General features: G+C 44.5%; 1 protein-coding gene across 1 annotated transcript in view; it reads right to left on the bottom strand.

Annotated features, from left to right (window-relative positions):
* WWTR1 (WW domain containing transcription regulator 1) overlaps window positions 1-27132 on the bottom strand; it is a 91418-nt gene that overhangs the window by 18069 nt on the left and 46217 nt on the right. Inside the window, exons 2-3 of the mRNA XM_083613502.1 lie at window positions 17311-17447; window positions 1719-1924 (exon numbers count right to left, since the gene is read on the bottom strand). Of these exons, the coding sequence (XP_083469628.1) occupies window positions 1719-1924; window positions 17311-17447 (343 nt within the window). The remainder of the gene's footprint in view (window positions 1-1718; window positions 1925-17310; window positions 17448-27132) is intronic.

The following is a 27132-nucleotide window of genomic DNA, read 5'->3' as shown; positions in this document are numbered from 1 at the left end:
AAAAAAGATGGGGCTGTGCGGAGGAGGGGGGAGGGGGATTTTGCAGCCCACGCTTTGATATGTCCTGATAGGGTCAGTGGCATCCTTGGTACATCTGACGGAGAGTTAATAACCCGCCAGAAGCGACATGCCAACTGGTGTCGCTGCACAAATAGAAACCATACCTCTGTTTTGCTGCCAAGAAATTCGATACGGCCTTACTAAATACAGTATAAACAAATGTTACCCTGGAATAGCCAAAGGGGGTTAAGGCAGAAATCCCAAAGGCAAAAGGACACTGTAGGCAGGAGAATTCCAGTCCCACCCCCATTCTAGATCTTTTGCATCCCAGTCCCATGCATATTTACCCGGAAATAAACCCTGTCGAGTTCATTAGGATGAGCTCCTAAGAAAATGAGCACAGAATAGCAACCTAAGCTGGTTTTTTTAAAAAGTGTAGACAGACCACCATGGGGAATTGGTGTGATGTGTTTTGCAAGTTCGCTTAACTGCGTATGCTATGAGGGCAGGGAGCAATGTGGGTTTTCAATTTTAAAAAAAATGAATCGGAAAAATTTTCCAGAATGTTTTGCCTATGCCAATTAGGATAATTTGGCTTGGCCCTCCAGATGTTACTGAACTGCAACTGCAATCATCGTTAGGCACTGGACATGCTAGCAGGTTGCTGGAAGATGTAGTTCTTTACCCTTGCCCTAGAGAGCGATCTAAATTCTTATGTTTATTATTTTGCTTGTATTTAGTAAGCAAAGCTAAAAACTTTGAAACTGCCAAGCTTATCTAATACTGTGTATTTACAGTTGGCATCCGTTCATTCTTAGAAATGGACCTGCGCAACTGCAGGAAAATAAAGCACTGAAAAACATACGCAGAAAACTTTCACCCAGTGCCGAAATTGCCTTCATAAAACTGGACTATATTTAATTCCTACCCACATTGCTCCTTGGAGTAAGTGGTGAATTGTGTTATCTAGGGAAACTGATTAATATTTGGGGCAAAACACAGTATCTTCTAAAGGGAGCTGCTCCCCAGTTTGTGAAAAGCATTCTTTGGTTCAGAATGCTTTCTTCCTTTGTGTATTTCGTGTTTTTATGTCGTGATTTTATCTTGTGAACCGCCCTAGGACCTGTGGGTATAGGGCTATATACAAGTTTAGTTAATAATAATAATAATAATTCCTTAAAGCCATGTAAAGGAAGCACCAGATGTGAGGCATTATAAAATCCAAATCTTGTATCATAAGTGAAGTCCAAAATTATGCAACAAGTACATGATGAGGAAAGTCTCCAGGCAGTGTATAATTGCTAACAACATTAAGTCTAAGATATCTGTAAATGCAAAATGACATCAGTTTCACAGCTGGCCGCAAACTGCTGAAACAGACTTAAGAACTAGCCCTTGGGAGTATTTGTAGCCTTTGTCACAGGGAGGCTGTCCATATGATGGTCATGTGGGCACTAGCCACCAATAGGTGCAAAGCACATGGGAATATTAGTGCCCCATATACATCCTGCCCCCTGCCTTCCTGTGAGTCTGTTCATACGCCATTTGGAGAAGCTAGGAACAAGTCTGCATGCTCCCTCACTGTGTGAGGGAGTGAACACCCAAGCCAGGACACTCCATGAACGCAAGTGTTCACCCAACTCTGCAGAATTCAGACCTCTTTAATCTTCCGAAGATCCGACAGCACTAACAGGGTGTGCCTAAAAACATAGCAATACCTGACGCATGAGTTCCTCCTGGCGCATGCGAATCCTCTCTCGTTCCATCTGGATCCTCTGAAGCCTCAGCTTCTGTTGCTGCTGCTGCTGGGAAGTCAAGGCATTCGGCATGTTCAATAAGGCGGCTTGAGGGTTTGGGGTAGGGTGGTTCTGCTGGGATATAGTTGTACTGGGTGTCATTTGCGGCTGGTGCTGGTGATTCATTACTAAGGAGAAAACACAGTTTAGAAAATTATTTGTATACTATTATTATTATTATTATTATTATTATTATTAGCACCTGCCCTTCAACAGAATATTAATTACAGCTTTAAAAACCGTCCAAAATAAATTACAGGCCAAGGCAAAGAGGCATGTCCTCAGCATACACCTCCCTTCTAATCTAGGCTTTTAAACACCAGTGTTAACACTTTGAATTTGGCCCAGAAACACGCTGGAAAGCAATGCAGCTGTTTTAAAATCTGCAGCTTTGGAACGACACTGACAGGTCCTTACTACTGTATGCGTGATACTTCCCCATGCATTGTTCTGAACATAGGAACAGAAGAATGGTCTCCTGGATCAGGCCAATAGCCCATCTAGCCCAGCATCCTGTTCTCACCCAGATGCCAGTGGGATGGCGAGCAGGATCTGACCTCAAGAGCACAGTTCTCCTCCTGTGGTTTCCAGAAACTGATGTTCGGAAGCATCACTGTATGCCACGATAGCCATCGTGGCAAGTAACTATTGATAGCCTTATGCTCCATGAATTTGTCCTTTAAAGCCCTCCAAGTTGCTGAGACCATCGCTGCCTCCTGTGGGAGCGAGTTTCATGGTTTAACTTGGTGGATCAGTGCCAGTGGATTTGCCCCGAGCTATCCATTCAGATTCATAACTGAACTGCGACTTCAAACCACGTTGAAAGCCAACGCTTTGTGAAAGCCATATTAAAAGTCATTGACAAGTTTTCAGTGGGGTGTTACAATCACCACAAACTTACCGTAAGTGACTCGGTCTTTTAATTGAAAGTCCCCCAAAGTGGTTAATTAAATCTGACGAACAATGTCCAAGTCAAAAATCCACAATGTCCAAGAACTCCTAATTTAATAGTTTAATAATAATAATAATAATAATAACAACAACAACAACAACAACAACTGAACATATTTTGCTCTCAGAGCTCAGGAATGCCCCTCTTTCTGAGGTCCTCCATGCTCCCCTTTCATGCTCAGCTGCCTCATAGATCCAACCACAACATAAGAACAACAGTCTTGTAGGTAGGGGTGTGTGTCTTCAGCAAAATGCAATCATAGAATTTCAGAGTTGGAAGGGATCTTGAGGACCATCTAAATCCAATCTCCTGCAATGCAGGAATATGCAGCTGTCCCATACAGGGACTGAACTTGCAACCTTGGTGTTATCAGCACCACGCTCTAGCCAACTGAGCAATCCAGGCAACTGAGTTTGTAGACACCTGGCTGATGGGCTTGCTTGGTGGGTGGTAGTGGTAAGCAGAACAGGCAGAAAGAACAGAGGACAGATTGCAAGAGTTAGGAGGTTCAAGGAGAAAAAGCAGATAATGGAAACATAGGCATCCATACCAGGAGAAAGCTAGACAACTTTTCAATGCTTCTGTTTAATCTCTCTTACAGTTGACATATCAAAGTGGGTAAAACAATAATGAACTCGGAGTGAGGAAGTGACTCGGAATCTATAGGGCTTTCATAAATAACAAAGGAAGAAAAGGAAGCAAAGCAAAAGAAAGGAAAATCAACACAAGCTCTGTGGCTGACTCTTGCCAACTTTCCCCCGAGAAACTTGTCTATACCATCTGAACAAAGAGCACCTTCCCTTCCAAATAGCCTCTACAAGGTTTACTTTGGGTTGCAGTCGGTGAAAATCTGCCCATCTGCGATTACAGCATGCAAACTGCATGAATAGCAGAATGGTGCGTTTGACAAACTGCTGGTATGCCATACCGATTCCTTTTCAGTAATGTCAGCAATTCCTTAGGTATCCTACTATTCCCCACCCACTCGTGTTAAAAGGTAAGTTTAGACTGGTCAATTTCCAGAGCCATCAGAGCCATCAGTTATAATAGCTGCAGATCCCTCTCTACGTGCCTACTGTGAAAGATTTGGCGTGGTTTTAAAATTTAGCTTAAAGTGTGGGATATCTGGCTGGTTTCAGTAACAGAAGTGTGGGACGCAAGAGTGGTCTGAAGTTACCCAGTGCAATTCAGTTTCTTAAGCTAAGCTGCAACCCGGATAGACCATCTGATATGAGCCACCGTGATCACCTTCGGAGGACAAATGAGATGCAAATATTACCCCTCGAAAGCAACCATTCATGAGTTACCTTACCACTGGGTATCCTATTTTTGCAGCAGCTCAGACATTGCCCCAGGAGCAATTGGTTGAAGCAGTGCTGCTAATAATGAACAGCAGAGTGTTCCCTCTGATAATCATTCCACCTGGAAGGAGCAGAGACCAGTTGAGGCCTTCATACAGCGAGAACAGCCTTCTTTTTTAAAAAAGGGCCACATTTCCACACAACCCACAGATGTGTGCCTTATTATGAAATGGACCAGATACACACTGTGTGACACCATATGCGTACTGCAGGGATATCCAACATGGTGCTCTCCAGATGTCGAACTACAACTCCCATGAGCCACAGCCGGCACGGCAAATTGTTAATAGATGATGGAGGGCATCTCGCTGGCTGGCTGGCTACCAATGTCCTCCCCTTGCCTTTCTGCAGGCTACGAGGTGGAAATCGTCCTCAGGGCAGGACCCACCATTCATAATGCGGGAAGAAGGCTGCCTTTTCTAAGTCTGGTGCATTCAGCAAATCTGCCCACATTTTTGCCCTTGTTTCTTGCTGGCTATGAAGCAGCACAGATGGCTTTAAACCCAACTTGAGACTTACAGGGGCTCAAAAGCCCATGAGTTTCAAGTGTATTTTAAGAACGTCAGGAGATCCTGCAGGATCAGGCCAGTCACAGTGGCCCATCTTGTCCAGCATCCTGTTCTCACAGTGGCTAACCAGGTGCCAGTTGGAAACCAGCAATCACCTTCCTTCCTGTGACTTCCAGCAACTGGTTTTCAGAAGCATTAACTGCCTCTGACCTTCCTGGCCCCCTGACTCATGAGCAAGGAAAAGAAACAGGGAAGTGATCTCATTTGGCACCAGCTGGAAAGCGACCTCACTTGGGCCACTTCCAGATAAGCTATTTATTTAGCATTCGTTCTGACTTGCTTACACAAAGCTTGTGGGGAAGTCAGACAACGTTGGCTATTTATCAGGCATTCGTTCCCATTGATTCGCAGGGAGGGTGGCACAATGTACGGAACCTTTCCAGTGTGTTTTCTCATCACCTTCCTTATTGCAAAAAGTCCAGCTTTAGGATTCAAAGCCTACTTGGACAATGGAGGAGCGGAGGAAGGAAAAGTAAGATGAACCTGAGCATTCAAAGGCATTCAGCCCCATCAGTAAGGGCACGCAAATGAGATCACAAGGCCACAACCACCTTCACACGAGACAACCTTGACCTCTCTAAGTCCCAGGATTAACGTGTGATTTGTGACCATCTGTGTTTTCGTTTTGCACTGTAAACTGAAGCAAGATGATTTTTCTTCAGTCCACTGGGAAACTCAGCTACGCTTACTTTCCAACTAGGCCTCACACAGGCCCTTGTTATATTCTTCGTAAGTTTCATGTACAAATTTACCACAGAGCAGGGTTAACAATTATTAGCAAGAATGGTCCTTTGGCAGCGGAAAGGGGCGATTTATTTGCTGGATATACGCAAAGCGGAGGCTACAGGCGGAGGAGACACCCATCAGCACAGGTGTAAAACGTCAATGACGCATTTGTTAAAATGGCTGGCGCAGTTTTTATTCTTTTGGCCTCGGCAGAGTCTAAGTACAGTTGTGGGTTAGCCCCCATAGAAAAGGTACTCCACCCCACCCCCAGAATAGTTCATTACGAACTGGCCAGCGTCAAGTGTCATGCAGAGCTGTCTGATGAAAAACACATGTCTGCAGAAGCAAAGCCCAGCCACATTACACTTTTGACTTAGTCACGACATTGTGAAGGGGGGGGGAGAGTCTCTCTCTCTCTCTCTCTCTCTCTCTCTCTCTCTCTCTCTCTCTCTCTCTCTCTGCTCTTGCCAACAAAGAACTGCCTGTTTCGTTTACTTCCCAGAAACAGTATTAGCCTTCCAACAAGGTCAGCAAAAATACTGCTTTTCAGTTTGGAGCATACCATGGTCCAAAAATCTGTAAAGTATTAAATAAAAACACACTGCACTGTCCTACGTGCACAGAGAACCTTCTCCTCGGGAGTTCTGCGTGGAGAATAATAACCATGAAGAAAACTCCCGTCCATTAGGAGCAGATACCTAGAGAGGTGTAGGGCAGCAAACACTCAGCATCCATTTCCTATCCTCATTGGTTGGTTGTTAAAACGATGCCGGTGCAATGCCACTCATTTGGATTAATTGCAAAACAGTTTTAACCAGGCGGTTTTTAGAGACTGCGGCCATATTACCTTTCACATCAAGGACTGGATGGATCCGATCAGTGTGCAAGTGTGCACCTTGGAGTTGCCCTTCTGCAGTACACCTGCTTCCTGCATATAGCAAACTGTGGTCTGACATCAAAATCCTACACATGTTTACTTAGATGTAACTTCCAGGGTGTTCAATCGGACTTATAACAAGCATAGCTTTTTTAGGATTGTGGTCTTCATTGCATAGGTGGAGCTGTGGGATGTGTGGGTGGGGTAGAGACTAAGACACTGGCATGCAGTTTTATGAATGGTTTTTTTGCACTCTCTGGATTGGACTTCGCAAACCCTATATAAGAGTCTGCATTGTGAGACAAGGTGACCTAGATTCTGTGCCAAACAAAGCTAAGTTTTGGAGCATGCGCATCTTTTGAAAATCTATATAATTCTGCTCATACTGCACAACTTATTTTGCTTCCACAAGCCATGGTGAAGGTGGAGACATAGAAGGTGTTGGAGCCCCACTCACAGAAAAAAAACAGCAACAACACACCACTCAGTCCATTTCCCACCCTGGCTTCTAAATTTTCACCAGGCATTGACCACATGCTGTCATGCCTCTCTTTTCAGACTTAAGAATCAACAGCCTGCTTTTAATATGTATTTCTAAAACCAAGGTGCTCAGGATGCTAAATGTCTCCCCAAAGAGCTTGAGGTCCAGCTGCAGAGTCACAGAATGCACATAGCCCTTCTAAGAGAAAACATGATTTTCCACATCAAGGTACATGCAGCATACATAGCTTCAAATGACTCAAGTAAATGAGCCAAGCGGGAAGATGGAAGCAGGAATTCCCTTCCAAACCTGAATGTGGCAGACACTAGAAATTACTACCCAAAATTACTCTAGACCTTACTTTGCCAAATTAGTGCCACCCAAAAACCTGTTCCCCACAGAAGTGGTGTAATGTTCAATTCCTCCTTCCAACAGGGGCTGGTAGAAGTTTAGGAATTTTTTTTGCAGAATCCACTGGTACATTTCTGGGAGATTTGAAGACGATCAGTAAAAAGTTTCCTACTCCCAATGATTTAACACACAAAATTGAAAGGAGGGGAGGATTATCCGTCATGACCTTCTGCCAATCATTTACCTGTCAGCTTCTATGGCCCTCACTTGCAAAATATGCGTATTAATATAGCTTTTGGCCAGGTCTGTGTAGTGCTCTGATGGTTGGCTTTAAGATTTGTGTTTTAAGTTTTGTTGTGTTGTGTTGTGTTGTGTTGTGTTGAGTTGAGTTGAGTTTTCAGGTGCAGATCTGTATTTATAGATTTTGTATTTGTATGGCTCACTGAAGTGGGGTAGATAATTGGCTCTGTCCCCCGGGAGACCTTTTCTCGCCTGGTTCGTTGTTGGTGGATCTCAGAATTTCTAGTAATCAAGAAGGAAGTTCCCACAAGTCTAAAGTCTGTCCATCTCTGTTTTAACCTTCTAATTGTGTACACATTTGCACACCAGTTCTGGCCTGTCTCTGGTGACAGTTGTGACATGGATAGGCTTCATGTAATTGCTTGGTGCTTACAGTATGGTGTGTTCAAATTTATCAAATTTGTTCTAGCTCAAGGTGTCTCCACCCTGAGATGGGGTTAGGTCAAGAGAAAAGACGACTGGTCCAAGATAACTGAGTGGGGATTTGAACTCAGGCCTTTTTCTCTCGGGCTGTTTCTACTAAACATCACACATATATTACCGCTTACATCTGGAGGGTCACATTCGAGAAAGTAGGTATGTCTAAAAACAACCCTCTGATTGTGAAGCAAAATCTTTTAAGCCTGGTCTTCCATCAACTGGGTGAAAGGAAACACATTTCTACAATGGTCTCATAAGGTAGCAAAAACATACTGGGAAATGAAATATAGTAAGTTGGAAAAAATGTTGAAAATAACATTTGCTTTAAAAAAACCCAGAAGCTTTTCTCTTAGGAATAATAGGTTTGGAGATACCCAAAGAACAAAGGAAATTATTTATGGATCAAAGAAACAGTTCCAACTAAGGAAGACTGGCAACAAAAACTGATGGAATATGCAAAAATGGCGTATGCAGAAGATTAAGAAACCAAGAAGAGAGATGTTTTAATATAGAATGGGGGAAATTTATTGATTATCTGGAGAATTACTGTAAACAACTGAAATCACTAGCAAGATATAAAAATGTGCAGTGAGAATAACTTAAATAGAACACAAAGGATGATTAGTGGATAAGATATGAACTGGATAAGCAGTGGGGAAAGATGTAACAAAATTAACCACAGAAAGGGGGGGTCATCGATGACTGGATATTTCAATTGGGTCTGCTAACTCAGATGTGTGATTATATTGTAAAATGTGAAAATGAAAAATAAAACATTTTTGAAAAGGAAAAGCATTTCTACAAAATGGGGCAGAAGTTGATTCAGGTGCCTCAGAAATTATACATCCATCACCTGAAAACTCTATTATTCATCACAATCCCCATCTGGCACCTGCCAGTTCATTTCAGGATCTGCAGTGCTCAAACACAGCTTGAAACTGGAAGACCTTTCACAGCGCAGGTGAAGCAACGATAGAGCTGAGGAGTGCTCTCTCAAAATCTCAGGTCTGTTGTAGCGAACACCAGCATTGGCAAAGGTAAGTTCATTCTCCTTATTTCTGGAAGTTCCACATGACTAATGTACCCAGATCTGAACAATCGCCACCTCTGAAGGTCACATCCCATATTATCATGGCAGGATATGGAAAGTGTGGTTCACCCACTCATTGTTGTTAACAGAGGTTTGCACTATGCTTTTATCTGTAGGATTTCCTGGTGACTTGAAGAAAGAGAAAAAAATAAGTCAGAATGTTTGGAAAGTATTGATGGAGCCAAGCCTGAGAAAGCCTGCCCTATCTCCTCCACTCGAGGTGGGCACTTTCAAGGCAGTTTGGAGGGGCAGTAGCAGAGGCTTGTGTTTTCCTTGCATCTCCTTTTTTCCCACCCGCTGTGAAAAATACAGCATAGGCAATTGTAAAGTGTGCCTATGTGAAGCAATGATTCTTCAACATCAACTTCGCTGGACTGGTCATGTTGTGCGGATGCCGGATGATCGTCTTCCAAAGCAACTACTCTATTCCGAACTTAAAAATGGAAAGCGTAATGCTGGTGGTCAACAAAAGAGGTTTAAAGACTGTCTCAAGGCAAATCTTAAAAAATGTAGTATAAACACCGACAACTGGGAAACACTGGCCTGCGAGCGCTCCAGTTGGAGAACAGTCTTTACCAAAGGTGCCATGGGCTTTGAAGACACTCAAACTCAGGACAGAAGGGAGAAACGTGCTAGGAGGAAGGCACACTTAGCAAATCCACACCGTGATCAGCTCCCACCCGGAAACCAATATCCCCACTGTGGAAGGATGTGTGGATCCAGAATCGGCCTCCACAGTCACTTACAGACTCATTGTTAAAACTGTGTTTATGGAAGACAATCTTACTCGGCTATGAGTGATCGCCAAAGAAAAAGAAGAAGATCTGTATCACATCATACATGCACACACACACAAATATATAGCACATATATCTTGAACATGTGCATGTGTAGACACACACACACACACACACACACAGCCTAATGTGAGCATGCTGCCTCCCAGAGAGGAGATGGCAGGAGTAGTGTTCTTCCTCCACTTCTCCTCCTGTTGTGCTGCTGCAAACCTGGTAATGGAGAGATTTCCATTTGCCTGCATTCATAAGAATGCTTTTTTTGCAAATTCAGTTCTTATTTATCAGCCAGGAATCGAGCACATCAAATCGTAATCCTAGCTGGGGGGGAAACCTCATACATGAATAGCAGTGTGGGTGGCCACTTGAAATGCAGCTGCATGAAGGCAGATCTATGTCATGATTGCATTTATGTGTGAAGCAGCTCCATGTGCGCCGATTCTCATTAAGATAATGCCAGCCATTTTTAATGCAGTTTGTGCTAGCATAACGCAGTTGCTTGAAAACACTGCTGCAGGGAGCTGTCACAGAGGGTGCCCTTTGCATTTCATGGACTTCTGATTCCACTTACCCCACATACCTGTGTGTGTGTGGTTATGTGTATATAGGGTTGCCATATTTCAAAAAGTGACACAAAATCTCAAATAATAATAATAATGAGGTTTTGAGCTTCTTTTAAAAAAACGAAATTCACCCGTCTACACTTTCTACATGGGCTGCCATACGTCTAGATTTCCCCGGCCATTTCAGCGATTTCCACCCGGACGCTGTTTACAAGAGCCAAATACCGGCTATGTCTGGGAAACTCGGAACATATGCCAACCCTAGTGTATATCTATCTATCTCCATTCACAAACAGTTTGGGCTGTATCCACAGAGCTGTGTCCTTCATGCAAGGACTTCAGCTTGCTCAATGGAACCTCCTTTATCTCTTCTTCCTCCACATGCCCCCAGATCTGTTCTGGGAGTTCCCCCAACTCTCTGGAGCAGATTTTGCAGGGAAGTACCATAGTGCTGGGATGCGGGTGGTGCTGTGGGTTAAACCACAGAGCCTAGGACTTGCTGATCAGAAGGTCGGCAGTTCGAATCCCCGTGACGGGGTGAGCTTCTGTTGCTCAGTCCCTGCTCCTGCCAACCTAGCAGTTCGAAAGCACGTCAAAGTGCAAGTAGATAAATAGGTACCACTCCGGCGGGAAGGTAAACGGCGTTTCCGTGCGCTGCTCTAGTTCGCCAGAAGCGGCTTAGTCATGCTGGCCACATGACCCGGAAGCTGTACGCCGGCTCCCTCGGCCAGTAAAGCAAGATGAGCGCCGCAACCCCAGAGTCGGTCACGACTGGACCTAGTGGTCAGGGGTTCCTTTACCTTTACCATAGTGCTAGAAGGTGTCCTTGCAACTTTATTGGTTACCACCCTTACTGTGTGTGTATGCAATCTGCCAACAGAGGGGAACACTTCATGCAACTGATACAGTGGGCTCTGGTCCATGGAAGCTTATGCCGCTAGTCCTGAAGATACCATAAGACTTTTCTTTTTAAAGGGGAGCTCACCAACCAGAGCTCTCTCCAAGTGGCTGCACTTCAAAGAGCCACTCTGCTGTCATTTGCACATGAGAACCAGGCCAAAAATTCTGCACGGCTGTGCCAAGAAGGCTGACAGAGAAAGAGTGGCCAATACATTAGTTCAACACTGCTGGCGGAAGCCAAAGGATAAAATACTTCGGATATGGAAAGCTGTCCTAGAGAACCGGTGTGGCATGGTTCTTGACTCAACAGCAACTCATTGGGCCTTTTATCCTTTGACACTTCTACCCCTTGCATCCAGCTCAAACACCAGACCAGCTTTTCTACTTGCCGCCCATCAATCACGTCACAACAGCAATTGCAGAGGCCTACAGCCTGTCTGGCAAGCCAACGGTGCAGACTGCCAAGTAGGAAGGTCAGATTGGAATTCCTTTTCGGGTGGAAAGGATAGAAAGGGGGAGGGAGCACTTTCTTCTTATTTTCTTGTGGAATTGCCAACTGGAAGGAAAGGCAAAGTAGCATTAACGGGAACATTTTGGTGTCAGCAAGGCCTCCAGGAAAAGAAACCAGGAGGTACACAGAGGAAGGGCCATAGCTCAGCAGCAGAGAATCTGCTCTGCATTCCGAAGGTCTGCTTGGAGGATACAGGTAAAGGTAAAGGACCCGTAGACAGTTAAGTCCAGTCAAAGGTGGTGCTCATCTCGCTTTTCAGGCCGAGGGAGCCAGCAATTGTCCACAGAAAGCTTTTCAGGTCATGTGGCCAGCATGACTAAACTGCTATTGGCACACAGAGGACTGTGACGAGTGCTAGAGTGCACAGAAATGCCATTTACCTTCCTGCCACAGCGGTACCTATTTATCTACTTGAACTGACGTGCTTTCGAACAGCTAGGTTGGCAGAAGCTGGGACAGAGCAACGGGAGCTTACCACCGTCATGCGGATTTGAACCACCAACCTTCTGATCAGCAAGCTCATGAGGCTCAGTGGTTTAGACCACAGCGCCACCCACGTCCCGGAGGATACAGAGGTGCATGTGGGTAGAAACTAGCTTATTGTACAAAGTTAACATTTCCACTATTGGCTCCATCCACTTTAACCACTGGCACCATCCACCATTGGCAAGTGGCCCTTGGAAGGCTCTGTCATGGACTGGCTGGAGGCAGAGGAGTGGTGGGAGGCATCCAAGGGAACTCCCAGGGGAAGAAGGCTCAGAGCCAGGGGATTGTTGGTGGGATGACAATGAATGGTCAGAGGGAGAGGAGTTAGCAGACTGGGAGGAGAAGGTGTCAGAAGCTGAAGGCACCAGAGGGTTTGGTGAGCAGGAAGAGGCTGTGGCAGAGAGCAGTCCAGAATCAGAGGCAGAAGTGGAAGCTGGAGAGAAGGGAGGTGGGGGGCAAGAGACACGGATAAGGCAGGCCGCTGAAGGAGCCAAGGAGTCTCACTCTCCTGCTGCAACCCAGCTGCCCTCCCACCAGGTCTTCTAGAGAATCCAGAGAAATGAAAAGAGCAGGACAGAGATGGGTTGTGTGCAAACACAGTTTGCGACTATTTGGGAAAGACCCTGGGGAGGAGGAGCCGAGGAGAGACTGGTGGGAAGGTGGGGACCTTCAGCGCTTACAACTGTTTCATTGGGGCAAGACCTACTGGGAAGAGTCGCTGGGATCACCAGGCCTGCGCTGTTGTGTTTCTCTGCATAAGGAGTTATTGCGGACTTGTCAAGTTTGTTCTCAAAGGAACAGACCATTCCATAGTGGAACCATGGAATTCGCTCCCATAGGAAATAGTGAGTGCCGCCATTTTGGATGGCTTTAAAAGAGATTGAGACAAATTCAAGGAGGGTAAGTATCAGTGGCTACCAGCCAGTGTTCTCCCTTCGCAGTCAGAGGTAGTATGCCTCAGGCTTCCCATAGTCCTTTGCCTGGCGACTGCGATAACAGGATGCTGGACAAGATGGGCCGAATGACCTGATCTGGCAACCTCTTCTGGTGTTCTTATACCATTTTTCTCTTTAAGAAGGAATACTTTCACCACACAGGTGGTTTTTTCTTGTAGTCTGGGAAACTGTTCTTTGCATATAACCATATTAGGAGAAGGAATCAATCTAGACCCAATGTAAGACAGTGTCAGTATCAATATGGATTGTAAATTGAATGCACGCAGTTAAGAAGATGGTCCTGCCATAAGCACTAGACGTCAATACATCATGAAGAAATACAAGAGATAAACACACACCGGCAGAGATCTCAGAAATATTGAGCTGGGAATATGAGATCTTTAGCTCATAAATCTACGGCATGAGTCAGAGGCTAGAAAGCAATGGGAGAAGCAAAACCAGGCAGAACAACTGTTAATTTCAGTCATTTTTTACCTCAGGACTTATCTATGGTGTTACTACTGTTTGGCTGCATTATTGTTGATAGACCCTCCACAGGTACTTTTGTGTGCTTCCCTGCAAACATAGATGCAGGGGAGATATAAAGCAAAAGCAACACGCCATACAGGAAGAGCCAAACTTTCCATCTCATCATCGGAAGCAGTGCAAGATAAACACACACAGACACACGTGTTTGTAATTGGAAGTGCAGGCCAGGACACAGACCTGGAAAAAAACTAGGCCCCCACCTTGTTCATGGCACAACTTCAAAAGAATTTTTTAATTCCTCTGGTGCTGAATAACGCGAGGGCAACAGACAGAGGTGTAGCCTGCTTTCACTAAAAGGTTTTGAACCAGCTATTGCCAGAAGGGTGGTTTTGACTTCTTATCCAGTTTCCATTCTGCTTGTGTTGTCTGGTGGGATGTTGGCACAAGAGAACTGGCTTCGGGGCTCAAGCAGCGTTCCAAAAAATCTGCTTGCTTAAATACCTGACATGAACTCAACGAAACAGATTTTACAGCATTGGGATACGACCGGGGGGAAATGGGTCTTACTGCCACTGAACTGCAAACACCGGTGCTCTGAAAACCAGAATTTGCAAATTAGGAGACGAAACATAATTCAGCAGTAGAGCACAGGCTCTACATACACAAGGCCCCAGGCTCAATCCCAGCATCTCCTGCTAGAGCTGGGAGTGTCCCTATTTGTAGAGCCACCACCACTGAGAGTAGACGAATGGACCAGTGGTCTGATTCAGTATAAGGCAGTTTTCAATGTCTGGGAATGTATGCTGTGGTCCCCCACCTCCAGCATGAATCTCCTCTTCCCTTGTCAGCTTTATCTCTAGCTTAGTAGTCACATCCATGTAGGTATTAACCATGGTTAATGCTAATCAGGTTCCCTCTTAACCAGGTTTTAAAAATCCAGTTCAGATCCTGATTTTACATAGAATTATGATTCCCGAAAGAAAAGTGTGCAGTGCAATTATATGCATATCTACTCAAAGAAGCTCCAACTGAATTCAACTGGACTTACTCTGGGTAAATGTGAATAGGGTTGTAACTGCTATGATTAATAGAGAAAAAGTCACTTCTTTTTCCAAATAGCACGCTCATGTGATGAAATGCCGTTGCACTCAAAAATTGCTTTTAGGCTTCCCATAGGCACTTGGTTGACCACTGGGAGATCATGATGCTGAACTAGATGGGCCATTGGCTAATCCAGTAGGTTCTTCTCACATTCTCAATGACTACATTGGCCCAGGCTGCAATACAACAGGCAAACCATTCAGGAAGCATTCTCCATCAGGCTTCCTGTGCACTTGGAATCGCAGTTTGTAACTGCATTGTCTAACCTGAGTATGCATGGGACTATACATGCAACCAACCAACCAACCAACCAACCAGAGCCCTATGTGAATTACAGCCTAGTCTTCCCCAATCTCAATTGCTCAGGTGCTGTATTAATATTCACTAATTCAAAATAACAACTTTGCATTTGTCTAAAAACTTGAATACATCCTCATCTGCTTAGTTTGGTTAGCTTTGGCTCACATAATCTGAAGCATATTGCGATTTTCTGTCATAATCTCTTAATGCTTCCGTCAGTATTAGTTATTTATTAAAACAATCTCTGTACTGCTTTTCATGTAAACATCATAAGGCAGTGTACAAAAAAAGAGTACGTTAAAACTTAAAGAATAAACACAATAGCAGCCAACATTAGGCCCAAATACCTGGCCACACCTAGGTTACAGCTCGTGGTTTGTCTGGAGAGAGGTAAACCATGAGCCTGAATTCAGATGATATACTGAGCCAAACCATGGCTTCACTCAGCATAGCACAGCAAGAAAACCACCAAAGAAAAGAAAAGAAAAGCAGCTGCAATCTTCTTTCCACGAGTCTGTATATTTGCTAATTCATACTAAACCATGGTCTGGCTTAGGGTTACATATGAGCAGGAGAATTATTACAGTCAACTGGCCTATGAAAAATTCATTTTTAGCAGACACCACAGTGCCATCAGTCTAATTCAAATGGGAGGTGATTCTAAAGATTCACTTTGCAAAGAAGTATGCCAGTATCTTAAGTAAGTACATACACCAATCTGGTCAGGGAGGCCGAGAGGTGCATCTGAGGGGTGAGGGTCTGTCAATTATGGGCTTTCTCTTCCACTGGGGTCTTACCATTTTTACTATGTTTTATTAGGCCAATTCGAACCTCTGTATAGGCAGCTATGTCATGATTGGTGTGAAGCCATAAGAGTGTTAATTTCAGTTTTTAACAACGTATTACTCACTCTGATCCTTAGGATATTGCAGGAAGCAAGCTCACTATTACCATTTGGTATGACTCACTTAATTGTCCCCTAGCCTTCGGGGGTTTACTCAGGTTTATTCTTTATATTTGATTCTCATGATACATTTGCCACTGTCCAGTGACTCAGAGAGCAATCCCACACTCCCCCTTTATGCTCCAGATAAAAGTTGCTGAGATAGTTGCCAAGAGAAAGCAAACAGAAAGGAAGATTATCGTAGCACAAATAACACTCATTTGGTTCGGCGTTGCAAATCCAAACACAGATCCACAAAGTGAACTTGAAGAACTCCCAAGTTATCTGTGTATGGTTATGCATACCATCAACTCACAAGTTAATGTGGTTTCTCTATCAAAGTAAAACATAGCACAAACTAAGACCCTCCAATTGTCCATATTTTCCAGGGACATCTCTGATTTACAGAAGCCAGGGTGGTTTCTGATTTGATCCCGGAATGTCCCACTTTCCCTTAAAGGTAAAGGGACCCCTGACCATTAGGTCCAGTCGTGACCACTCTGGGGTTGTGGCGCTCATCTCGCTTTATTGGCCGAGGGAGCCGGCATACAGCTTCCGGGTCATGTGGCCAGCATGACTAAGCCGCTTCTGGAGAACCAGAGCAGCGCATGGAAATGCCGTTTACCTTCCCGCCGGAGCAGTACCTATTTATCTACTTGCACTTTGATGTGCTTTCAAACTACTAGGGTGGCAGGAGCAGGGACTGAGCAATGGGAGCTCACCCCGTCGTGGGGATTCGAATCGCCAACCTTCTGATCGGCAAGTCCTAGGCTCTGTGGTTTAACCCACAGCGCCACCCGCGTCCCTTCCACTTTCCCTTAGGACATCCCTATTTTCATTGAAAAAATGTTGGAGGGTTTGGAGTTATCTGACCCCTGAGCCATCTGAGCAGCCCTGTATAGGAAAGTTTTTTAAATGTTTATGTTTTATTATGTTTTTTTATATGTTGGAACCTGCCCAGAATGGCAACCCAATCTGATGGGTGAGGTATAAAGAGTGAAGAAGAAGAAGAAGAAGAAGAAGAAGAAGAAGAAGAAGAAGAAGAAGAAGAAGAAGATAGGTTGTCCCTATTTTCATCAGAAAACTGTTGGAGGGTGTGCACATTTACTATGACCTGATAACAAGAAAGACTTCCAGGAACAGCTATTAAGGGGAGGGCCCCCCCTCTGATATCGCCCTCACTGCCTTCCAATGAAGGCCTTAACCCAGAAGGGAAAATACACCAGTTTATGAATCACAAGAAGTTAGGCATCACCCCCCACCTGTCATACTGAGTGTCCATCAAAAGGGAAGCTTTTCATTATTTGGAATCGTGCTGCTGTTTGCACAGAGTCCAATGTCCATTCTGAACATCCTGTTACTCACCCAGGTTTGGTTGTGACATTGCCATGGATCTCTGCGATACAGGAGTGGAAGCGGCTGAAGGGTGATGGCTCATGTGGTTCAATGGCTGGGTCATGGTCTTTCGAGGATCTTGCCACGTCGTAATCTTCTCTATATGGCTGCAAAACAGAAACACAGGCATTTTAGGCTGAGAGGAACAGAGGAGATTTCAGTCACAAATATGACCCAGAGCTCCGACTGTCCATCTGTGCATGTCAGCCATTCCCCCTAACTTTTGCTAGGTCTTACAACTGTAATATTTATCAGTATCCAAAAAATTCCCATCATCTCTGACCGCTGGTCCTGCTACCTTGGGATGATGGGAGTTGTAGTCCAAAAACAGCTGGAGAGAGACCCAAGTTTGGGAAACCCCAGTTTAAACAATATGCCTTTGTACTCTGATCGTTCTTCCCCCACTGTCCTTCTCTTGTGCTATCTTCATTTCCCCTAATATTATGTTGGGTTGGTTTGAGTGCCCTCTAATGTAAATGCCTTATGAATAATAATAATAATAAAAAAATAGAAGTCATTCAAATATGAATGACACAACTTTTACAAGTAATTCGAAGCTTGGTTTCACCTTTACCCTACATTTTCAAACTTTGCAGCTCAAGGTCACTTTCACTTTGTACGTCTCACATGCCCTTCCTTCCAGCGACTGACTCACTTCCTCACTTCAAGGTTTCCTTCGATACTAATTCATTCTCCCTTTGTATGACACCATGCAATGTTTGCCTTTCCTGTATTCTTTAGCTTCCCAAGCCACCGCCCCCTTCCCTCTGATTTTGACTCATTTCAGAATAAAGACTTGAATAATATATTGGGCTGAAAGAGTTCCCTTGTGAAAATAACCTGTGAGCGATTCTTTCAGTGCAGTCGTAACTTGGATCCCAAACGCCTTGCGAGTCGAACGTTTTGGCTCCTGAACGCCGCAAACCCGGAAGCGAGTGTTCCAGTTTGCAAACATTCTTTGGAACCTGGATGTCTGATGCAGCTTCTGATTGGCTGCAGGAGCTTCCTGCAGCCAATCGGCAGCCGTGCCTTGGTTTCCGAACGTTTGGGAAGTCGAATGGACTTCTGGAACGGATTCCATTCGACTGCCAAGGTACGACTGTATTATTATGACCTTAAATGAGAATGCTTCTAGCAGAAATGAGAGAAGGTTAATATCTATTTGGCTGCTGGGTAAAGTTTACAAATTTGGCAAAGGATAGGTTCCCAAAGGCATGTTTATGAGAATAATTGCGATGAAGCTCTCCTTGGTTGCCCATTTGGTCTTAGTGCCTTAAATGAGCCATGCCCATATTTTTTCCACAAACTATTTCTTAGAATCAGAAATCCAACTGTTAAATCGGAATGCGCATGCACACACAGACTTTATCATCTAGCTCAGCAACAACTGACTGACAGAAGCTCTCTTGATTCTTGAGAAGAGATCTTGCTCATATTTAAGTGCTGATGCATATACAACAGTCTCCATATTGCAGTGTTTCACCATATTCTTTTGTCATACTAGTTTTAGCCAGTAATTAAGCAGATATAAGTTTCCTTTCTCCTGCATAAAAAAGATAAAAGCTGCAGGTGGTGACACGCTTGGGATTTTAGGAGAAATTAGGAACGTTACTGAAAACATACAACTTGGCTGCAAGTTGTAAATCACCAAACTCAGTTAGGGAAGCTGTTTAAAATCCAACCTAGCACCTCCATTCAAAACTCAGCTTTCTTCCTGAGGTCCAAAATGTAGCTGAACCTTTTACCACAAGGGCCGCCAACATGGTGCCCGTGTGCACAATGGTGCCCTTGAGGTCTTCCCATGGTGCCCGCAAAGGATCTGAACGCCCCCGTCCCCCCAAGAAAAGCACATAGAAATTAAGGAGAAGGCTGGAAGAGCAATACTTTTCCTACTTCCTCGTTCAGCTCCTACCTGTTCCCCAAGACTTAGATTAATTCTAGTAGATTTTACTTTCACCCCAATCCCTAGGGGAAAATAATGTGAGTATGCACATACTTTCTCTCTGTCGTTCAGTATGGGACTGATCTGAGGGGAGAAGAGACCAGAGGGTGTGGTGCCTAAAACCCAAATGTGCTGATAGGCCTTAAAATACAGTGAGCACTGTTTTACTGTTACACCTGCATTTTTGCAATAAGACCTGCACCAGCTGTTGGTACTTGCAGGAGGCTGCGGAAAAGACTTGCCATCATTGCCCACCTTGCCATTTGAATTTTGCTGCAAATGGAGGAGAAATGTGAGAGCCTATGTCATCTAGCCTGTATGCCAGCTGTATGGCATCTACCCCTCCCCTCTGAACTGCATTTATGAAACTTTATTGTTGCTTAACTTTCATTTTTGCCTTGTATTTATGCAATTTAAGCCTAGATTTTTGTTGTTGCTGCAATACTGGATTTATTCTGTGTTTGCTAAATGGCTGATTTTTGTCATTTTGAATTTACTAACATGCTCTGTGTTTTGTATATACAGTATGTATTTCCAGTGTTCTGATGTATTGAATGTTTGCTGTAGCACAGTTTGTTGTGGGAAAACGGCATACAGTATAAGTAAAATCAATCAATATTTGGGCAAGGTCCAAAATGCTAGACCTACCTCCAATAAATGCTAGAGGGAGCAAACGTGAAGGCTTATTTCAACAACGCTGCCACTTTAAAAGCAGCCATTGTTTTCGGCAATAGCCCCTTCCTGCCCCCACCCCTGGTTGCTGGCATGCTGTAAATGTCACAGCGCCAAGTGATATCTACTCTTTTGGGAAACACATTTGTCACAGAGCACTCCCTTGCTGCAGCATTTGCTTTCTTGCTCACCAATTGAGAATGAAAGAAACCGCAGAGCCTGGTGTTTTGTTTTGCTCCTCTTTGCCAGCCAATACTCTAACCCTTCATGTAATCTGGACCAAACCCACTGGAAATGCCCCTGTTTTCTGCAAAGGGATTTGAAAGGCTGAGCCCTGCCAGCTGCTTCCTGTCCCTCCTTAGCTACTGGGGGTGGGGGGAATAAGGAAGCAAAACAGCACAAAGTACAGTGGTACCTCCGGTTACAGACGCTTCAGGTTACAGACTCCGCTAACCCAGAAATTGTACTTCGGGTTAAGAACTTTGCTTCAGGATGAGAACAGAAATCGTGCTCTGGCGGTGCAGTAGCAGCAGGAGGCCTCATTAGCTAATGTGGTGCCTCAGGTTAAGAACTGTTTCAGGTTAAGAACAGACCTCCAGAACGAATTAAGTTCTTAACCCAAGGTACCACTGTACTGAAGCTGAGGTCACACAGAAAGGAAAAAGCAAGAGCGGACACATGAAACACAGAGATAGATTTCAGGTTGTTATAGAATGAGAGATGTTCTAACTTTGACTGTCATGGTTTCCCCCCAAAGACTCCTAGGAACTGTAGATTGTTAAGGCTGTTGAGTGATTCCTTGACAAAATACAGTTCCTGGGATTCTTTGGGAGAAGCCACGCCTGTCTAAGTGGTGGGAGAAGGCTTTAAATGTGTGGTTTGGATTTGACCAATGCCACCCAGTGATCTTCGACGCTGATTGAGGATTTGAACCCTCATCTCCCAGCTTCTTGTCCAACACTCTCTGTCAGGTATACTGGGCTTCTCAGAACTTTAGCTTTCAAACACCCCACCTCAAACACATAATTGCTGAGCTTCCAGTGGCCTCATGAAAAGTCTGAAAGCATGTAAGCAATGATTCTTGAAGTTTCACATGCAGGGGCATCGCTCAATCTCTCCTCACTCGATTAGTCAACAGAGTGACTCATAGTTAAGCACATAAACTGCCTTCCCTGAAAAGTCCTGGGAGGTGAAGAAAACTATCTGCAGTGTGGTGTTTGTGCCACAATGCCTCTTCCCAACGTGAGAGTCATTACCTGGCGTTGCAGTCAATCAATCAATGACCACGCTTGCATCCACAGAGCGCTCACTTCCAACAGATTTGCACAACGGACAGAAACAAGTAACTGGGCATTGCTGCAGAGATTTCCAGATACGATGCAGAGCTCAACTAGAGGGAACAGGAACTCAAATATGCCAAACGATGCAACAGAAGGTATTCGATGCTGCCTGAAAAACTGATCAAAAGGTGCAGGGTGCAAAATCTGAAACTCTGCAGCTGCACAAGAGAGAGAGGAATGTTCTATGCAAACATTAGATGTTCAAACTGCCTGAAGCTAGAAGCCAGGGAGTGCCCTGGATTGCCCTTCTGGTGCCATCCTGGCGAAGGAAAAGCATTTCAACTTCATTCAAGAGCATGGAGGTGGAATCTATTTGGAGGGGCGGCCTCACTCTGAGCTACATCTAAATGTGCCCCTAGTTCAAGGAATTCAAGGGAAAGCTGCACTTAGCAAACATGGCTTAACTTCATAAGGTGCGGAAAGCTGCTTATTTATTTTTAAAGACTGGTTTATAATTAGCCCCCAAATTTCAGCTATCCCTGGAAAAAAATGTCTAAGGCTTTTTATAGGCCAAGAAAGCTGAGGCAAGTATGAAAAAAGGAGAGAGATTCTTTTTATACTTGGATTCAAGAGAGTCATTCTCTATCCATGTATTCAGACACGTAGAATACCATATTTTTTGCTCTATAAGCCTCACTTTTTCCCTCCTAAAAAGTAAGCGGAAATGTGTGTGCGTCTTATAGAGCGAATGCAGGCTGCGCAGGTATCCCAGAAGCCAGAACAGGAAGAGGGATCGCTGCTTTTGCTGCGCAGCAATCCCTCTCACTGTTCTGGCTTCTGAGATTCAGAATATTTTTTTTCTTGTTTTCCTCCTCTAAAAACTAGGTGCGTCTTACAGTGCATCTCATAGAGCAAAAAATACGGTAATTGCTCCTTGCTTTCTTTGGCAAAAGTAAGCATTCTATACACGGTTATAAACAAAATCGGTACATCGGGTAAAACCAACTTCAGTTTGTGAATGTACAGATTTTGACCCAAAATCTGACCATTATCATGCACACACCCTGAGTATTTCTGCCTAGCTGGAATATGTCCTTAAACGCTGAAAATGCTTCTTGCTTGCCTGGTTGTGCAAGTGCAAGGTCTACTGTACCAAGCTAAAATTCACATTTGTAGCTCTGGCCACTTTTGCCTCTTATCCCTACAGCCACAGGAATGTGGCCCCTGTTAGCTTGCTCAGAGGGGAATGTGGCCCCGGGGCTGAGAAAGGTTCCCCAGAGTCTGCTGGAACCAGGACATGCCAGTGTCTCTGAAAAAGAGAGGTCACTGAAGCAATGCAAAGCTGCCACATTATTGATTGAAAAAGAAGGCAAACATTTGTAGGGATTAAATCCTTTAGAGGGGTAAAAACAGGAAGCGGGGAGTACGAACCCAGCATAATTCATGGCAAACTTTAAGAGAGAACAAAATCTTCGCATAAGCTTATGGAAAGCTTAAGACAGGTAAATCCTGAAGTTTGGTCGGTGACAGCAATCCGCAAGCATTGTGTCAGCAGCAGGTTAGGCAAACCTGCTCTTCAGGCGTGTCAGGCTTCTGTCAGAGTTCCTGGTTGCAGACAGGAGCATGTGGTTCTCAAAAAAGGGGCTTCTAGGCCAGGTAAGTGAAGGCCAGTACAGTAAGGTCTCAAAACAACAATGACAGGATGCAAGAGTACCTTACTGCGAAGTTATTTACAGCTTCTGACATCCTTAAACTAGAATGCAGATTCTGAAAAACATCCTATTGTCATTTTATTCGTCACAAAAGAATATTCGGCGCTCCCTCTATTAGTGAATTCATTGATTTATTTATCAAAACATTTCTGTACTACTCTTCATCCTATTTGGATTTCAGGGTAGCATACAACATAATTTTGCAAACTAAATTGCACTGTAATGTAAATGTAATAATAATAATAATAATAATAATAATAATAATAATAATAATACCACCTCAGCAGACCAGGATTTGTAGAAGATTAAAATTCCTGGGTTAAATTAGAAAAATAAAAAATAAAATTTGGCCTGACTCCAAAAAACTTGCACCATACGCAGGCCTCTCCTTGGTAGTGGCGCCCGCCCTGTGGAACGCCCTCCCATCAGATGTCAAGGAAATAACTATCTGACTTTTAGAAGACCTCTGAAGGAAACCCTGTTTAGGGAAGTTTTTAATGTTTTGTGTTTTGTCATGTTTTTAATATTCTGTTGGGAGCCGCCCAGGGTGGCTGGGGAAACCCAGACAGATGGGCGGGGTATGTATCTATGTAATAAATAAATAAATACCATCATCATCGTCTTTGGGAAGGACATTCCCTGACGAGGGGGTCACTACTGAAAAGGCCCTGCCTCTTATACAACTTGCCGCTGATAAAGAAAGCATCTGGAGAAGAGCCTGAGCAGATCTTAAAGCAGATATTAGTAGTAGTAGTAGTAGTAGTAGTAGTAGTAGTAGTAGTAGTATATCCTGCCCTACACCTGGAGATCTCAGGGCGGTTACTGTTGTGCCAACAGGACCAGAACCCAAACTAGGCCACTGAAACCCTGACAGTAGGTGTAGCAGACCAATGTACTTTAATGATCCGACTTGGGATAAGGCGGCTCCCTATATTTCCATATAACTGGTGATAAAGGGGAGGTGGTGGAGACATGCCAAAACAGACTGAAGAGGATTGAGCATGCTCACTAGCCATGGAAAGTTGACTTTAGGTTGGAAAATGAAAGTGGATAACAGTGAGACACGGGCCGCCTGGCTTGAGCTCTGAACAAGAGCACTCCTGTTGGGTCAGTCACACTTGTGTATATTTTTTGGAAAGTCAGTGTGTCACATTAGTCCCTAATGCACACTCAGTTGAACGTTCAACATAGCCGGGAGCAAAAGAGGCACCTCTCTTTCTCTCCCTCACACTATGGGGAGAGGCAACGCTAAGAAGCTTCCCGGTCCCCCAATGCTTGGCTGAACAGCTGAGGGTTGGATAAGTGAAAGGCTAAATCTCTGTCACCTCTCCCCCACCCCCTCCCATTGCCGTTCAACCAAACAGCTACAGAGACAGCTGTAAGGAGGGAAGGAGCAGCAATGATGGCTGACACTGCCTCTTGCCGGATGAGATTTTTTTCTCCGCCCTTCGACTCTGGTTAGTGCAAGTTAAGAGCAAGGGGTCTCCTGGTTGGACCACTTTGCAGAGCGAGCCCGAGAATCAGAATCGAGGCAGTTTGGGGCCAAAGTCTACATTCCCCCGCGGGGTTACGTTTCCTTTCGGAACTTCCCACTCGAAAAGATCGCATGTCCTCTAGCATTTTGTACTAATGACACACACGCGATATTTTAAAAGAGTGACTAGCTTCTAATCCCTCACTTCCACTGCATCCTAGCCAAGAGAAGGAGAAAAAGAACCAGGGCTGGTGTTTTTTCTCCCCACAACCAGCAGGCAGGCAGCAGCATGAAAAATATTGCCGGTCCTTTTCTACTACTTGCCAGCTGTAATGATCCATCTCTCTGCACCAGTCTCTGTTTCCTGGATTTAATATTATACAGGCTCATGAAACCAGATTGCAATACTTACTCAACACCTAAGCATTAATTGTTTTATAATAATAATAATAATAATAATAGAAGAAGAAGAAGAAGAAGAAGAAGAAGAAGAAGAAGAAGAAGAAGAAGAAAGGAAACGTAGAGATTTGCAAAAATCTCCTACAGTATTTTTGTTTAAGGGGCTATTATAAACGTACATCTTGTACACAGCTACCACACAGGGTTCCTTTATCAGGGCTCTGCCGTGTGTTCCTGGGACGGAAGGGAGAGTGGATTTTGCGGCTGGGCTACATCAAAGGAAGGCGGCTTTAGAGCAAGTGGGAAGTTGATGACTCATCAACTTCAGCAACCCACATGTTTTCACTCATTTACTGCTCTTCACAGGGTGACAGCTTACATTGTCCTGTACAATAACCCCCGTCAAACAGCTTCCACCTCTACAGAGCCATTACTAAACATTGGGACATCTGTTTACAGAAAACCATTGCTCAACTGCTTTTGTTGTTCTTGTTGCCTTCTGAAAAAAAGGTGTTCATCGTCCCCTCACTATTTCTCCCTCAGAATCATCAACACAAGCTTTCCTTTCTTCTATGGCAGGGTGGCCAACTCCCAAGAGACTGCGATCTACTCACAGCGTTATAAACTGGCAGTGATCTACCCCCTTTTTTGAGGTTCAGATCAAAATGTGGAGCTTTTTTTTAGGGGAGACTAAGTTGTTGAGTGATCTACCTGTTGGACGTGCCTGTTCTATGGTATTACTATGGTGATGGTTGGCAGGCAATTAAAGGCAACATCTCTGGAGCAGGTAATTGACCTTAAGGCCAAATGCTGTGAGTCAAAGGCCTCAACTCTCTATCAGACTTTCCAGCACTTGACAGATATATTAGGCAGAGTTGTGAGAAAAGCAAGAGGGAACAAGCTGGGATGAGAGAGGGAAGAAGAGGAGGGATGTTGTGGAACGGCCTTCCCTGGAAAATAGCATTTGGAAACATTTACTTTTCTGCATGCACAAGTCCATGTGAACATTGCTGTCACCCAGTCTCCCATTCTCAAAAAATACTTTTAACGAAACAGCAGCATCAAATGAGGATACATCTGGGGTCTTTCTTTCGGTGGCACTGTGGGTTAAACCACAGAGCCTAGGATTTGCCGATAAGAAGGTCAGAGGTTTGAATCCCCGTGACTGGGTGAGCTCCCGTTGCTCAGTCCCTGCTCCTGCCAGCCTAGCAGTTCGAAAGCACGCCAAAAAGTGCAAGTAGATAAATAGGTACTGCTGCGGCGGAAAGGTAAACGGCGTTTCTGTGCGTTGCTCTGGTTTTGCCAGAAGCGGCTTAGTCATGCTGGCCATATGACCTGGAAAAACTGTCTGAGGACAAATGCCGGCTCCTTCGGCCTGTAAAGCAAGATGAGCGCTGCAACCCCAGAGCCGTCTGCGACTGGACTTAACTGTCAGGAGTCCTTTACCTTTACCTTTTTTAACATATCCTTCTGACCCTCTCTTTTCCCCCCAGGACTTTGTGATGAAAGACAAAGATGATGGTGAGGAAAGTGGTATTATCTTGCTGCTCTCAGTTTTGCAAGGCAAGCTCCGGCCTGCTCTGTATACAATGCCCTCCAGCCCTTGTGACCACTCCCTTGACTGAAAGGCATACAAACTCGCTCACCTCAAGTGCTAATCTCTGCCTCTTCACCTGCATATATATCAGTGCCTCACTGGGCAGGAAAATGCAGCAACAGCCCCCCTCCAAGTACCTCAGGAAAAAGACCAGCCCTTTTGCATTTGCAGCTCCACTAGAATTCTATTCGCTGCATTTCTGAAACGCATGTTAAGTGGTTGCTCCTTTTTTTTTTTTGTATTTCATTTTAACAGCACTTCAGAGAGGTATATAGTATCTGGGAAGTGAGTGAGACTGGAAATATATGTACATTGTTATTGGGACCAGTTCAGGTTACTTGCAGTGGTGGCATACCCTCCAACATTTCTCCGGTGAAAATAGGGACGTTCCATTCCATAATGATAATTTCACTATTTATATCCCATACACCTTACTTGGCTGCCCCAACTACTCTGGGTGGCTTCCAACATACATACAGTGGTACCTTTGGTTACGTACTTAATTCGTTCCGGAGGTCCGTTCTTAACCTGAAACCGTTCTTAACCTGAGGTACCACTTTAGCTAATGGGGCCTCCCACTGTTGCCGCGCACCGCCACATGATTTCTGTTCTCATCCTGAGGTAAAGTTCTTAACCCGACGTACTACTTCCGGGTTAGCGGAGTCTGTAACCCGAGGTGTTTGTAACCCGAGGTACCACTGTAAAAACATAATAAA

Source organism: Podarcis filfolensis (genome assembly GCF_964270895.1).
Source record: "Podarcis filfolensis genome assembly, chromosome: 5".
In the NCBI taxonomy this organism is placed as follows: Eukaryota; Metazoa; Chordata; class Lepidosauria; order Squamata; family Lacertidae; genus Podarcis; species Podarcis filfolensis.
The sequence above is the reverse complement of the archived record's forward strand: the minus strand, read 5'-3'. Positions and strand labels throughout refer to the sequence as shown.